Genomic DNA, 16,212 nt, shown 5'->3' on the forward strand with positions numbered 1-16,212 from the left:
TTACCTAATGATGTAAATTTCACTCTTTGAAAGCACTTACCACCTCTGCTAACCAAAATCCGGCGGATGTACTGAGCTGAACAGAATCTAACATGCCTGGAACAATAGGTAAAATACATGTTGAAATCTAAAACAACATGATTTGCATAATGGCTTGCTGTAGTGTAAAGCAAATGTAAGATGTAGTAAATGGAGTGTAACATGGAAATTCACTGTAACCGAGACCCCAAATTGCAGGGAATTATACATTCTGGTGTTTGGTTTCTTCAAGGGTGTATTCTCTTGGGTTACTATTCCAGGGTCTTTACAGAAACCCATTGACTTGCTGTCTGGAAAACTGCCCACCCTGCACTTTGATCCAATCAGCACAATAACAGAATTCAATTGCAACCTGAAGTATACAAACCTGTCTGAGAGCGTTCTCCTTCTCCCTGCAGTGTCAGAAATTTTAGCTGACGTTTTAAGTCTGAACTCCTCAAACTGTACACTGCTGCTACATACTTTGGACCAGGAAGCTTTCACCACTTTGTCGTGTCAAAAATTATGAAAAATGTCACGGGCTCTATCCCTTCAAAATCCTTTGTGTGCCTTTTTTTGCTGTTGTTTGCATACATTAGCACAAGATGAGTTCAGGATGACAAAATAAGAGGCAAGGATTTTGGAGAGCTAGGGGCAGCAACATTCCCCCTGTGGCTGCAGGATACCATTTGGAAAGACCTCAAAAATGTGAACTAAAAATGATTTGGTGAATTCAGTACCACATAGAAAACACGGGAGGACGTTTGGACCTCTTGCTCAATTTTTTTTTATTTCCCAATGTTTGTCAAACAGCAAGCCAGTGTGAGTCCTCTAAATGACTTTCTCAAAATACTCTATACTTCACTTTTCAAATCACATATTTTTCTTTTTTCCTGAGAGTGGCCCTTGTACAGCACACCATCTTATATTTTTTTTATCACTGTCATGCAAGTAAATGTTTTGATTAAAAAGCTTTATATTATCTTAAAGAGCCAATTATCTTGATATAGCTATTAACTGAAGGCACAAGCCTGAAATTCCAGATTATTTCATATCATAATCATTCAACTGCTAAATTCCCTGGGGGTTTGAAACCGCAGATTCAACAGGCATGGAGCTGCAATGAACCGTCTACCTCCCAAAATAGTAGATCATTGTGGGCTATATAAATGCTGTCACACTGGAGGTCATGGTAATGCAATTTTCCCCAGTAACAGAAATGGTTGCAGTGTACTCCTCCTCCTCCCTCTGTCCACCACCCCGCCCACTTCAAGAACCAAGCACACCCCCACACAGCCCCTCCTCATATAGCTGAGGATCTGGGTCTAGCGCATGGTATCACAGTAACCGTGGAGGAAAAATACATCCATTTTAATCAGGCCAGTGTTGCTTCTGCTGCTGCTGCTCTTGCCGCTATCTAATTTGCGTGACGTCTTGTTCAAACAGACTCGCACAATCTCAATCTGTGTGCGCAGACCATGCATGTCTGGGGTTGGTTTGTAGCCGAGAATGACAAGGAGGTGGTGATAGTGGTGGGTGTATGTATAGGGAATGTGTGCACATTACAAGCACTAGTTTTGATTCACTGTTTCCCCTAAAGGCCATTTTCCATGGTAGGTATTCAAGAGACTGAAATCCGTGAAAGACACAGGCAGCAAAACACAGCTCGTTCTGCCTTTTTGAGCTGTTTTATAATTTAGCCTACATGCAAACTAGTGCTGAAGTGATTAGGAACTGCATTAATAAAATTATGCCAAAGTTGTGTAAATATTTTATGTACCTGGGACCCGAAAGGAATCTCCACAATGTCAGCAATGAGCCCCAACACAGGACTGATTTCATTTTACACATTTCATTCACTGAACAGGACATAATAAACTCATTGGATTGTTGCAAATCTTTGTGGCAAAATGTGGGCAAAAAAACTATGTAACTAAAGTAAGTAAAAATCACAATTTAACCTGACCAAGAGAGGCCTCTTTAAATTATAATGCAAACCATGTTTCCACCTTTTCACTTTATGTGACAGTCCTGCATCAAAACCTGTTGGCAAGATCACTGGATGATACATTTAATATTGGGCAAATAAAGACTTGTTTGGTAGTAAATGGTATTAAAAAGTAAAAGAATGTGAATTAGTGCCAAAACGTTTTTTTTTTTTTTTTTTTTTCTTGATCGACTGAGGACTTCAAGTAACCAACCACCAAGCTATATCAACATTTGCTGGTTCCAGATTTTCAAAAGTGAAGAATTTCTGCAGGGGTGCAAGTACAGTTAGTCATTTAGTCCTTTATCATCATTTCAACCAATGGACCAAAACGACAATGAATCTATTATCAAAGAAGCTGGATGTTAAATAGCCATTCGACTAGTCAGTGTATAGACTTATAATTTCAGCACTCATTTGCTGCTTTTCTGTTTTGTATCATTAACCTAAATACATAAGTTTCAGATTGTTGGTTGGACAAATCAAGCCCCATGAAGATGACTGACACTTCTCACTATTTCCCATCATTTTACTGAACAGCGATTAATTAAAAAATGATTAATAGATAGTGGAAATTCTCCATAGTTGCTGCACTAGTGCAAATTGCTCTGCAAGTACCACCAGTTGGTAATAAAAACTCCACCTTGACCACTTCGCTCATAATTAGGCCCTTATTGGGAGCACCTGTGGTCGGTAATTGGCCGCGGTCCCTTCTCTTCCTCCATGCCCTCAGCTGCTGCTGCCCTCCAGGGACTGCGGTGCTGCTTACTCCCCCCTGCTGTCAATTTTATCGCTCCGTAGCAATCCACTGTAACCCCTTTTCTTCTCCCCGCCGTCCCTCTCCCTCAGTCGGCTTCCACTTAGGGAATAAATAAATAAATTACCGACCTCGCTGGGGGTGGTGATGGCAGAGGAGAATCCCACAATGGGAGTGAATGAGATCAGGGCATGAATAGACGTCAACACAGTACAAGAAGCAGGGGTTTATTCGTAAGGGCTGCGTGTTTTCAGGGTGAAATTAATTGACCGCAGGGCTAATTGGCCATGAATGAGCAACGACAAGCAGACGCTGTACAGCAGGCAACACAAACTACATGGGCCTTTCCAGCCCCCTTTTCCTTTTTCCCTTTCATTTCCAGAAAAAAAGATGTTGAGCTAAAACACCCAAGCTAAATTAATGACGAGTTTAAAAATACGAACACGCTCCTAAAATACATTAAAAGAACACACAAAGCAGCAAATGTCTCGTTTTAGTCCCCTACAGACGCTAATTCATTGGTTTCTTTTTAAAGAAGAAGGGCAAGGTTGAGTAGCCCAAGGTGTAGCCAAGCACGGTCATTCCTTCAAGGAGTAGTCAAGACAGGTGTAATGTGTAACCGCTCGGTAATGTTAGCTAACATAACCGAACACAGTGCGCGTTTCCCAGCGCACACACGAGCACATATAAGCCAACAAATACACAAGCATACACAGCGGATTCGAGACTTACCGTGGACGTAAATGCAGTGCTGGAGACATATTACCATCGGCAGCAGAAGGATCCCCTGTGTGGACGTGACCATCTCTCGCAGTGCACCGTGCGGTTGCTAGCTGAGCGCTCGCGGGCTGCCTCTCTGCCCTGCCTGCCTGCCTGCGTTTCTCGCTGGCTCGCGCTGGCCTGCTTGCTCTTTGATTTTGCCGGTTCACGCGCAAACCACACATACACACGACAACATACGCGCGCTCATACACAGACACACACAGAGGAGAGGAGAGGAGAACGGCCGCTGCTGCCGACGCCACCGACCGACCAGCTGCACGCGTTGCAGAGAACTGTGCCCTGAGAGGAGTGGTGAGAATAAAACGGAGGTGGCCGCCGCGCAGACCACGCGCCTTCTGATCTCGTTCTACAACCACGCGCCGTGAGGGCCGTTCAGGCTCACGTTCTCTCCTCTCGGGCTGAAATCCATTTCCTTAATTTGACGGTAACGAGCGGCCCTGGTGACCGGTTTGTTAGTGGTACTACAGAGCCCGTCACAGCTGAGGAGGATTTTTTTTTCCTCCTTCAGTACGTCTTTGGCACATGTTAACCCTTCACTATCCGCATGGAATAATGAAATAATAAAGAAGATTTTATTTACATACAATAAAAGGAAATATCAATTAGATACATAGATGGGTGATCAGTGAAAGGTTTTATTGGAAAACAATCATTCATCAAAAGTGTCACTGATCAACTTTCTTATCAATTACAATGTCCACCGTTCATTCTAGTTAACTAGCAGTCTGCTTTCAGAAACACTCATTCACCTTCAGCCACATAGGCAGAGTTAATCAATGTAATCAATAGTGTGTGGTGATCGGTTCAAATGCAAAATCTGTAAACTTTCACCAGAACAGCAGCAATATACTGTATAGAAATTGCATATTCAAGCCTCACCAGGACAAAAATAGTTTCCTATTACCACAAACTGTACTTTTTAATTACTTCAGCTTCTCTCGAAATTGAAATATCAATTATTTGCACGTGAACATAAGTAACACTTAAAAACGGCCCATGTTTTTGCTTAACAGTGGCCACTGTGACCCCAAGTGGTAGTTACAGGATAATGGAAAATTAAATTTGCATACATTTCCCAAGATTCTCTGACTTACTGTCAACAGGACCTGTGGGCACGTCCTTGATTATTACAAGAGCACATATCTACAGTAAGAGGTATTATGTATTTTTTTACAAATAGAAAAAGTCGCAGTTAACAGACATTCTTTATTCAGTGTGTCAAAATGACAGAAGATTAAATGTGTTATCATTTTGGCAGCAAAAGGCTTAAAGTGCCTACCACTTCAAAAGCATCATATTTCAGCTTTTCAGTTTGGGTTTAATTTCCAATCATTTTGTAGGAGCAGATGTCTCGTGTTTCAAAGATTGAATACCAAATCTTGGAACCAAACCCAGCTCTTACATTTTTGTCCCTCTGTCTGTCTGATGCTATTTCTCCCCATTTTGATCAGCAGGCCTTTGGATTTTCCAGGGGGCTGCGTGCTGCCAGGTTTCATAGGCTCTCATAGTTCTTATCAGAGGATTGAACCTCATCTTCAGTGATGGCTGATGGCTGCTGATACACCCCAAGGCTCATTCTGCCCCAGATTTTTACATTCCCTGAAAAAAAAAAGAAGAAAGAAAAAAAACCACTGTAAAATTCTGTATGGGGAAGTGTCTCTGTCTCTGTCTGTCACCTCCAAACACACACCAACATACCGATTGCAGATCTAACAGTTCAAAATCCACTCTCTTGTGAAATACAACCGGGGGAAATTGTTATTTACAGGCTCACCGGCTGCTATAATCAGCTCTATGGCTGGGGGAAAGAATTAGAAACAACAAGAGTTTTTATTTTCCCATGGCAGAAAATAGTCCCACTATATTTGCAGCTCAATACAGTTGTTGATCATTAACACACAGTAAAACAGATAGCTCAGTGATTAGCACTGATGCTTCACACTAGAAAGTTTTGTGTTCGATTCCAGGGCCTTCCCTGTGCCTATGTGGGTTTCCATCATCAAAAGCAGGTATATTAGGTTAATTCTGCTGTTCAGTCATAGACAGAAAAGTTATAACAGCGACAATCATTTTATCCTCTGCTGTGGAAAAGCCATCATTCTGAAGTGATCTAATCTCTCATACTGTATGTGTTTGCACATATTTAATAGGCCATCACAGTGCATTGCTGGATGACACTGCAGCAAAGCAAGGTTTGAGCTGCTGCACCAACACAGTGGACTCAATGAGACAAATGAGAGGATTGCATTTTTTTTAAGCATGTTCATGTCAATGTGAACACATCCTGGTGTTTGGATGCAAACTTTGGACATAACCAGCCTAGCTTTTTCTCCCTGTTTCCAGTCTTTATACTAATCGTCTGCTGGCTCTGGCTTCACTTGCAGTGAACTCAGATTTTTAAAGAAACATTCCCAGGATGCACAGTTTGAGAGTCAAGACTCTCCAGAGAACCTTCTTTCTTAAGAAAACGTGTAATCAAAGCTTGTCAAGTCATAGTTCTGAACTCACTTAAAGTGTTTTCCACTGCAGTGACTCTGTGTTTGCAGGTACTGAGAGCCTAAGCTTTCAAACACCTCTGATTTGCAAGGACACACAGGTTTACGGTATATGTTTAAGTTTTAGATTTATTTTCCACCAAGATCAGCAAGAGTGGCTTTAGATAACCATAGGAGCACTTAGGCTGAAAAAAGACACCTGGCCTGTCACTTTGGGGAAACAGTGGACGAAGGAAATGTCTAGTTAGAGCAGAGATATCATGATTAAAAAATGCTGTCGAAGACAAAACCCTGTGCATGCCACTGTCACTGTGTGACTAACCAGTCTGCAGTGGCTGCTTTTAAAAAGCTAATAAGTTTGTGTGCTGTCAAAATCCCTAATCAAACATGGCAGACAGATGTCACTGCAGAGTGTCAGCCAGTACCAGATGGCTCCATGTAAGCCACTTTCCCCCCACATGCATGTTGTCCTGTGCGAACAAAAGAGGAAGAAGAAGATGGTTTTCCAGAAGCAATTTTTTTTCTTTACATTTGCAGAAACCTGCCACCAAAAAAAGATAACCACAGCAACAAGATTCCAGGTAAAAACTGACTAGATAACAGTGTTCTTATAGTGTGACTGCGTTATGTTGTTACCAAGGTGATGCTATCTTTAGAAATACAGTAGCATCATGTGCAGACCACTGCAGCACGTATTAGATTTAAGGCTTTACACCTAATGATTTGGACACGTTGACTGTTGTGATGCTTGTCCATGCAGAGTGGCTCACAGACAGCAGAGAGACGTCTTAGATAAGAGTCCAGCAGTGCAGTGAAACTGCAGCTTTACAGTTGGTTATGGAAAAACAACAACAACAACAACTGAGATTTATCAAGGAACTCAGCTACAGATGGTTCACAAAACCAGGCCCCCGGTAAGGTTTCAGTTTTTCATTTTCATCTTATCATGGAAAAATAGGACTTAAAATCCAACCGAGAAGTGACATTTACAAGGCAGAGAAGTACACACAGCCCACAGATATCAACACTTCCCCACACCAAACAGCTTTATCCTCATCTCACCAGGAAGCTGCAGGGACTCTCACCGCTGGCTGAAAGCAGATATTTAATCATGCCCAGAACTGGGCCAGGTTTATGAAGATGCTCGTACCCAAAGGGGGAGCTCCTTTATCCCTCTGTGAAGGAGAGCTGCTAGCCTTGTCTTTTGGATCTTTATTTTCTCTACTTAGCTTTTAGAGGAGGCGGCAGAGAAGGGAGAGGAGGTTTGGCTGTGATTTAATGCCACACCAGAATGCTTCTTCTTGTCCAAAATGAGCTATAACCTAGTGCAAAATGACTCCACTCATTGGAACAACACTGAGATATATTGAAGTAATACATTTTACTTGAAAAATTGAGAAAGCAGCTGCAGATTTGTCATCCCTTGGAGTGTCTTCCTTCCATGTTGACTAAAATCAGATGCGAAGTGTGACTTTCCTCACGAAAATTTCCCTTTTATTTTTGAACACAAATGACATCTGTCTGTGTTAAAGGGCACAGTGATGCTGGAATACAACACAAACATAATAACAATGCCAGAAAAAAAAGCCGAGCTGTGAAGATAATCCATGAAGATTAATGAATGGATGGATCCCAGTGAACTTGAAATCCAGTCCTTTGTTTTATGACTCTGTTTAGTGATGAGTCTGGTACTTGCTGTGATTTCTGTGTGCTGTTCAGCACCACAGACAGCGACACTCAAAGCTGGTTATCCTCATCTGGAAACACGAACCTCTCAGGTTGTTGTTGTTGACACTCAGTGTTTACTTTGATCGATTGTTTACTGGGACATCCCACTTCACATTATTGAAATTTCTGGGAAGCTTCTTTTGCACTTGGCTTGCTTCCAACTGCAAAAACAAAGATGAAGTGCTGCTTGGTACAAAGTCATGTTCCAAGCTTCACATTTCAAGCTTCTACGTGTCACATGTCTCTACATTGTGTTGTGAGATGCTTATTGCCCCTGTGTTAGGCATAAATAATATCATATATATAATCTGTGTATGTATAAATACTGAATATGGTATAGCTATTAAAGGGTTGCAGGTGTAGGGCGGGGGTGCAGGTTAGCATCAGCGGTGGAGTCTATTAGGCAGCCTGGCAGTGTCCTTGTTCTGGATTCAGATGCCCTGGGGGGAGCAGCTCCTGCAGCCTCCCTGTTCAGGTCCAGTGACTGCTTGCACTTCCCTGACTGCAACAGTTTAAATAGGCCAATCTTGGGATGGCTTAAACCTTTAATAATTCTGCAGGTTGTTTGGCCACTGGAGATGGACGATTCATGATGCTTCCTGTAGATAAGCTTAGTTCACCCTCATCCTTAAAGTTTTAACTGTTTGCAACCATGACATAGTGCTTGAAAATACTGCTGATAAAGTATAAATCCTATTGTTTTGTGGTTTGTCCTAGTTTGTTTTCGAATTGGGAAAGGACTCATTGACACCCCCTTATGGCCACATTTGTATTTCTTAAACAATTTTTGCACTGGCTGTTGTCTGCTCTCTGACCACTGGGGACACTAACGGGCCGTCATGGCTTAGTGCGCTCAAATGACGTGAAGAAGAAGTCACACTCAAACTACCTCCACACTGATTCATTTATGCTGTATCGTCAGTGTTTTTAACTTTAAATTGTAGTTTTGCAGGAGAACAGGCCTCCAGGATGACGTGTTTGCTTCCTGTGTGCCTTCACTGTTGTTTCATGGACAGTTCTGCGTGCCGAGGTCATACCACAGCAGGCTCCATAGTAATTGAATATATTGTATACTATGTAGGATTTATTATAGTATTTTGGTTTTGCAGGTGATATCCAAAAACATACTGTTACAAAGTGGAAATAGTTCACTACAAGGTTTCTCTGTCATTGACATGCAGCAGCGAGCAGCGACTGAAAACTTAATGAAGCTCCAGCATCTGACATCTGAGAGTTGGCTGCCGAACAACAAACATTTTGATGCAGGATCTGACCCAAATTCTCAAATCAACTCATTTATGCATCTCTGTTAATGTTTTGTTGCTTTCTGGCTTTGAGTTTTGTGACCAGAAATCACACATCCGCTCAGTAGTGAAACGATTTGTCCTGATCACCAGGAAATATTTCCAACTACTTTGACAAACAATCCGCTGTTGGTTCCATCTTCTTAAATGTGAGGATTGCACATCTGTAGATATTTTCTGACGCTTTATAGACTAAATAAATAAATAATTATCAATCATAATTATCGTCTATCTTTTTTCCGTTGGCTGAGTTAGACAGTGGTGTCCTGTGGTCTGTGAAGCTGCCGCCTCAGAGTTTAGATGAAGACAACAAAACAACAGGAAGTGCTCAGTCACCCGTCATACATACTCAATATATATTTATGTAGAAAACAATATATTTACATTTTTACAGACATGTTGTTTTTTTTACAGTACATACAGCATTTACATATAAATATAGAGTGATTTACAACAGTAAAATCAGTGCTGTACAAACTGTATTTGCAGGTGAGAACAAAAATGCACCTGATTTGTTCATGTTCGCTCTGACACGTTAAACCATTTATGGTCTGATTTTATTTCTGGTTAATAAGTGAGATGTTTTCTTCAAAACCAGTTTCAACTGAAAATGTTGGATTTTTTCCACAGTAGTAAAACAGAATTTTTTCGAGGAGTGTTCCACAGTGTTGCAAGTCTTTGAGAGGCATAAATCACAATTCCAGTTTTTGGACTCTGCACCTGGACGAGAAGGATGTTTGTGTCTAAATAAATGTTATGTTGATTGCACAGAGATAATAGAGGTACAAAGTGTGGACAAGAGGCTGAGGGCTTTTGAAACATAGAAAGACATTGCTCCATCTGTTTGGCATGACACATGTTTGTGTCATTTCCTCCTGAACTGGCCAGATCCGAATGGTTTTGCGTCACTTGATGAGAAGATAAGAGACCACAGGTGTGCCCCAATACCCACACGACTGCTCTTTAACACTAAAGTGCTTGCCATGCACCACCAGGTAGTAGCCAAGTGTGTCCCATGTCTGAGAGATGTCAACACACAGTTCACTTAACCCACAACTATGCTAGTATGGCTCCAGAGGAGCATTCAGAGGTAAGTGTATCCCACAGTGTGCCACAGTCTCACTCCAGTTGTTGGCAGGAATGCACTGTAAGTTTTTAGGACAGCTTGTTGTGTCTGTGTGACATACAGCAGGCTGGTGTGCTTCAACAGGAGATAACTGGATTTCTGAATGTGAGTTTGTTTTTCAGCGTTATCTCAATGTCACTGTAATGCCACATGACTGATTCTACTTAATTGTCCTTTATGTGAGAATAAAACAAAACCACCAATTAACATCAACACGCTTGCAGTCTTAAGCACTTTTCTTGGCAGTTGAAATCCATCACACAATACTGAGTGTGAACATCAACAAAGGCCCCACAGTAAACACATTTTTTAGGTGTTATTTGGTGTCACAGCGCCCCTCTGTGGCCAAAACACATCCCACCTGGCTGACTGACCAGCCTGGCCCTTGGACTGTGCTCATTTCACACGTTCCTGCTCACACTGATGGTTTAGTTTGCAAAAACAGAGCAGGTGTGTGATTAATTCAGATTTCTGGTCCATTAGAGAGTTTGCTACATTTTTACAACAGGTTTGTCTTTGTCATAACTTAACTTAACAATTCACATGTATTTACAGTAACTGATGTTTTCAGTGCACAAAAGAGGATTAGGATGGCTTGCCGCATTCAGATAGTTTGTCTAATAGTATGATCAATAATATTCCAGTAACTGCAAGTAACTACTGAATTTTTATGCCATTATGATGGATATAAGGTGCACATAAAGCACCTTAAGTTTAAAAAGTTTCTGTCCTTGCTGGTTTATGGTGCATTCTGGTGCAGCAGCAGGTGAAAAATGATCTAATTTCTTTTCCACCCTGATCTGCTGTAATATACTGTGACCGTGACTTCATCTGTGTGAGTGAGTTCATCTCCACGAGTTTGATGAGACAGGTCTCAGTTGCAGAGACGTCTCTGAGCCTCCGTCCTGCTTTCAGGCGTATCTTCGTAAGCTGACCGTGTCGCTCAGGTGCTCCCTGTCTTTGTGTAGGGCTTCTGCAGGCAGAGCGAGCCGTGGTGAGGAAGAGGATGGTTGTGGTAGTGTTCGATCAGAGCGGGCAGACTGGGGAAGGTCAGTTCACTGTCCAGAAAAATGTCGTCCACCTGTCAAAACACCCACAGTGAACAGGAGATGTTAATGTTGCATTGTCATTATGTCTCATTTCTTAACACGAATGAGTTTAAATGTGTACGTAGAGTGAAAATGGAGCAGAGAGCAGCAGGTGTCTCACCTCTTCAAACAGTCGGTAGTTTCTGGCTTTGCCTATACTGACATCCCACACCACCAGCACCTGGACGACACACCAGAAAGATGTTTATGTGTCAGGATCAGATGATGTTTTACATCACTTTTACATCAGTATCTCAAACATCAGTTATTAAGAAAATAAAGAAAACATGACACAAGATATTGAAGTTTTTACTTTTCATAATATTGTTCTAAATGAGTTTAACTGTCCAGCATCTGTCAAGTCCACAGACATGCCAGCTGCTGTGTGAGGCTGTAATCAGGCTCAGTGGTGCTTTGAGCTAACCGCTAACATCAGCATGTTATGTTGCATGTCTATCTTACAGTAGCTGCTAACATTTATTAAAAGTTAGCATGCACTAAATGTTAACATGCAATCATTTGATAAAGGCACGGTACAGTTGAGGTTAGCAGGTACTTTTGGTTATAAACCAAAGTATTGGTAAAATGAAACTTTTGACCTCATGGTGGTGCTAGAGGTCAAGTCAGAAATATGTCAGTGTGGAGCAAAGTGTTGGAGCGTCAGACACACCAGCATGGCCATCTCAGAGACACATGGCTAGCATGGCTAAAATGGTCATGACATCAGTGTACAAGTATAGTTTTTAGGTCTGTTCAGATTTACGAATCAATAAGATCAGAAGTCAGTTATAACTAACGTGTTTAATGTTTATTATTGCTTATTAGCAAGTCACTGATGACAGTAGCTTTTTATTATTTACCTTTGAAGTTTTGGTTCCTGAGTTTCGGATACCATACAGACCATCCGGTGGAGGGTCGGAGCTCTCTCTGAATAACCTGCAGGTACAAACATCATCACAGGTTACAGGTCATCGACAGAGACACATGTTATCACTGATAAGACACATACTGATATGAACTGTCCATGCAGCAGATGTGTTTTATCTCTTCCTCGTGGTTTGAATTCAGATTTAAAATGGTTTCGATAAAACACATGAGAGAAAGTACCTCATGAATAAAGGAAATAACAAACACTGTCTGAAAGACTAGAAGCGGAAAGAAAAAGCAGTGATCTTATTGGCCACTAGAGGGCAGTTCAAAGCAGCACGGCGGTGGCTGGTTGAAGGAATATTTCAGTTTACAGCTCTGGATTATAAAAAGTGCATTGGTCTTACTTTTCTACGAAGCTGGTTTCAGTCGTGTCAATGAACACTGAGTCTGGCAGCTGCACCTGCAGAGAGGAACACCTGGTTGAGCACAATTCAATCAACACTGACACTGATCACATGCTCAGAAATATTAAACACACATACCAATCTGTTTTAGAAATTCAAGTTTGTTAATATTTGAAGTTGTAGAAAAGACTGGAATACTGTAGCTAAAATGTGCAAAGTCACCCAAAGACACATGCATGCACGCACACACACACACACACACCGACACACACACACACACACACCTGTTATAAGTCACTTTTGGGGATTTCACCTCGGCTTAAATAAATTTCCTGGAGAATTACCTCAACCATAACCATAACCACTACTTGCCAAACCCTGACCATTACCCTAACCTAAATGTAACCTTAACCACAGACCCAAAAACATTTTTATTTTTTTCCAAACTGGGGGCACGGCTGTTGTCCCCATTTGGATAAACTGCCCCCAATTAAACTGGTCTGAAAGTAGCTTATGTCAGAAACACACGCACGCCCGCACGCACACACACCTGATCTGAGGCTGATTTACTTTGAAATGACTTCTGAACATCATTTCATAAGCTCGAAATCTACTGATCCTTATTTGAGTCCATACAACTCAGGTTTAAGCCAAACATGGCAGCTGGAGTGGAGAGGATGACCAGTAAAGTAGTTGTTGTTTTAAAATATGAAGTCTTCTGTTTTTGTGTTTTACTACATTTTTATGTTTCATCAAAACTATTTTCTCAACTTCAATACTTGAATCTTGAAATTGGTACACTGGGTCTGAGGTCAGTTGTGTAGTTTGTGCTCCTTCAGTCAACATAACACCAGAGACAAAAATAACTTCCTGTTGTGTGAGCAGCACAGCAACTCAGAGGTGATCATAGTCCTGCAGTGTGCATGAGGGTTAAAGCAATATGCACAGTACTTCAGAGGCCTGTGGTGAAGGTCAGTGACAGCGGTCACATCACTTCAGTCTCTCTTACATTCTCATAGTCTTCATCAGACTCGTCTCCTCCGCTGTGTTTGTCTCGTTTCCTCCTGAACTCTGCCGGCGTCTCATCTCCCAGTGAGCGGAAACTCTGACCGTCTGGAGATGCTCTTCTGGGGGGAAAACACATGTTACTGAGGTGACTACAACCAGATTGACTCTTTTTGTGTTTTTCAGAGGACACTGTTCTGCTATTTTTAAAGTATTCTGTGTTGAATGTTTGCTGTGCTTGAGTCCAGCTTACTGAAATGGAGTTCCTGGCTGCTTGGGCTTGGCTGCAGGCAGCTGGGGTTTGACTGTTGGTGGAGGAGGTTTGGGTACCCCTGGCTTACTGTGCAGGCCAGTCTTAAGTGGAGGAGAGAGTGGAGGGTGGCCAGGCAGCGGTGGGTGGCCGGGGGAAGTCTGGTTGAGAGATAGGGACATCGTAGACCTGAGGGGGGACCCGATACTTGCGGAGTGAGAAGGCGGTAGGCTCGGCTTGCTGCGGTGGTTGCTCATCATCCCGTGGTAGTTGTTGCTCAGTGATTGGCTCCCTACAGCATTAAGGGGGCAGTGGGTTGGACCATTTAGGACCATCCTGGTCTCTAATTGGTCACAGATGGGCAGAGTGGCGGGGGATTGAATTGATATGGCCGGCAGATTCCTCCAGTCTCTCTTGTCGTTACTGGGCCCCCCCATGGATGTGGCCCTGCTCTGCAGACCTCTCTTGGCATTGGGGGGAGGAGGAGGCGGTGGGGCGGAAGACAAGGTCTTGTGCAGGTGAGGGGCGAAAGGGAGAGGAGGAGGCGGGCCTTTGTTGGTGTCCTTCAGTATGGAGGGAGGAGGGATGGAGGGTGGGGGTTTTTTGGGGAGTGCGCTGGTTGGGATTCTGTGTTGCGGTGGAATGGGAGGAGGTGGACCTTTGTGGAAACCTGCACTGGATTCTTGACGTGGCTGGAAGGCTGCAGGCACTGGGGGAGGAGGGTAGGAGGGGGGTGGCCCCGTGGGTCGACCTGAAGAGGCAAATAAATAAATAATGAAATAAATGCCTGTTTTATTGTTTTGGCCTTTTTTTTTTTTGTGAATTTTTGTTTCTGTAAATGTTTATTGCACTGTATATGTAAAATTGGAAATGCTACATACATACAGCATTCATAACTGATGCAACTGACACTGTGGCGTCTGGGTCTCTGTATGTGACCTTTGACCTCATCACTTTCAGTTTTGACGCTGTATAGTTGAGGATTACTGTGCTGTTGCCTTTATTGTAACAGACTGTGTACAGGTCAGCTGAAATAATGAGCGTGTGTGTGTGTCGTCACCTGAAGATGTCGGCGAGCAGTCACTGTCCGGCTTCAGATAGTCTTCTTCGTCATCATCATCATCATCCTCACCATAATCTGCGCACGTACAGCAGAGATACCCCCGTTTAATAACACACAAGTGTAATGTGTGTGTTGAGCGTACGTGTTCACTGAAAAGGTCTTACCGTCTTCTGCGTTATCGATGGGGTGTTTAATGTCCATGGGCTTCTCAATCGTGCCATAGAAACTGTCAGTATCTGAATCTGAGTCGCTATGGCAACAAAGAAGATGTTATCATGAATACATACTGTAGATAGATAGAAATGTGCAGATAGAATTGTTGAAATGAAGTCGATATCTAACTTGCAATCTGAAAACTTTTAGCCACTAGCCTATCTGCCATTAGCCATTATTGTTTATAAGACAGTTTTCAAGCTAGCTAGTTAGCTGATCTTCCAACATTGTGATGGTTGTCATCATGAGTTCATTTACAAAAAGATGCTGTCATTTTTTATTCTCTCTAATGTTGTTCATTGTGTCATCTACTATCCCAGTTTACCAGCTAGCCAAAAGCTAACATGTCCAAAAACATTTGGGCTTCTTTAAGTCTGTAACTCAACCAATGAGCCAGTGAATGCTGGTTTAGCTATTACAAAACAGAAAAATGTTGTCAAAGTTTTTGTCACACTAATACAACAAATTTGCATTTCTATGAAATTCCAAAAACTTTTAAAATAATATTTTAGTTAAGGTTAGGAAAAGAAACCTGACTTTGTTTTCATATAAGTAAATATATTTCCTGTAAGATCTGTGCAGCCTCAGCAGTACAGAGACTCAATATAATAAAATGAGCTTTTATTATCCCCAGTCCCAATGACAGCATGGGTTCTGAATAAAAAAACTCCAGGTTGGGAGACTATTAAACAAAAACAAGAAGCTATTTAATTGCCTACATACATTAGAAATGAGCCTGCAGTATTAGTTCCTTGTAGGGAGTGCTTTAAGTGCCATTATCCTGCTGGGAAAAAGCAGCACTGTCGCTGTTGCTACCCTCAGGTGGCCGAGGTATTTTTTGGAAGCACTTATGTAAAGTTTTTTTCATTGCATTTTTATTTCCATTTCATTTGTGCTATGGGTTTTCTATCACATATAGTCCTGAGGTTTCACTTTTTTATATCATCAACACAACCAGACTGACTAAATTAAAGGTATTCTATATTGTGAGTTGTCTGACACCACATTGTGTTGTGAAATATGATGTGATGTGCCGAAGTTACCTTGGAATGTGGGACTCTTTTCTGTCGTTATAGTGATCGATCTCCCTGCGCAGGTATCGCATCCATTTCTGCAAAGGC

General features: G+C 42.1%; 3 protein-coding genes across 7 annotated transcripts in view; all 3 read right to left on the minus strand.

Annotated features, from left to right (window-relative positions):
- Positions 1–4,035, minus strand: part of vldlr (very low density lipoprotein receptor) — a 61,656-nt gene extending 57,621 nt beyond the window's left edge. For both annotated transcript variants that reach the window (XM_076757644.1, XM_076757643.1), the window contains exon 1: positions 3,495–4,035. In XM_076757644.1, coding sequence (XP_076613759.1) covers positions 3,495–3,567 — 73 coding nt within the window. In that variant the 5' untranslated portion in view covers positions 3,568–4,035. The remainder of the gene's footprint in view (positions 1–3,494) is intronic.
- Positions 1–16,212, minus strand: part of kcnv2a (potassium channel, subfamily V, member 2a) — a 206,224-nt gene that overhangs the window by 65,193 nt on the left and 124,819 nt on the right. The gene's annotated exons all lie outside the window — the stretch shown is intronic.
- The window catches only part of sh3bp2 (SH3-domain binding protein 2), a 28,790-nt gene continuing 22,048 nt past the window's right edge, over positions 9,471–16,212 (minus strand). For 3 of the 4 annotated variants that reach the window (XM_076757411.1, XM_076757410.1, XM_076757408.1), the window contains exons 5-13: positions 16,135–16,202; positions 15,043–15,128; positions 14,876–14,953; positions 13,819–14,566; positions 13,570–13,687; positions 12,561–12,616; positions 12,147–12,222; positions 11,408–11,467; positions 9,471–11,279 (exon numbers count right to left, since the gene is read on the minus strand). In XM_076757411.1, coding sequence (XP_076613526.1) covers positions 11,142–11,279; positions 11,408–11,467; positions 12,147–12,222; positions 12,561–12,616; positions 13,570–13,687; positions 13,819–14,566; positions 14,876–14,953; positions 15,043–15,128; positions 16,135–16,202 — 1,428 coding nt within the window. In that variant the 3' untranslated portion in view covers positions 9,471–11,141. The remainder of the gene's footprint in view (positions 11,280–11,407; positions 11,468–12,146; positions 12,223–12,560; positions 12,617–13,569; positions 13,688–13,818; positions 14,567–14,875; positions 14,954–15,042; positions 15,129–16,134; positions 16,203–16,212) is intronic. The other variant, XM_076757409.1, reaches the window with a different exon arrangement.

The sequence above is a fragment of the Chaetodon auriga genome, chromosome 19, assembly GCF_051107435.1.
Source record: "Chaetodon auriga isolate fChaAug3 chromosome 19, fChaAug3.hap1, whole genome shotgun sequence".
Taxonomy (NCBI): domain Eukaryota; kingdom Metazoa; phylum Chordata; class Actinopteri; order Chaetodontiformes; family Chaetodontidae; genus Chaetodon; species Chaetodon auriga.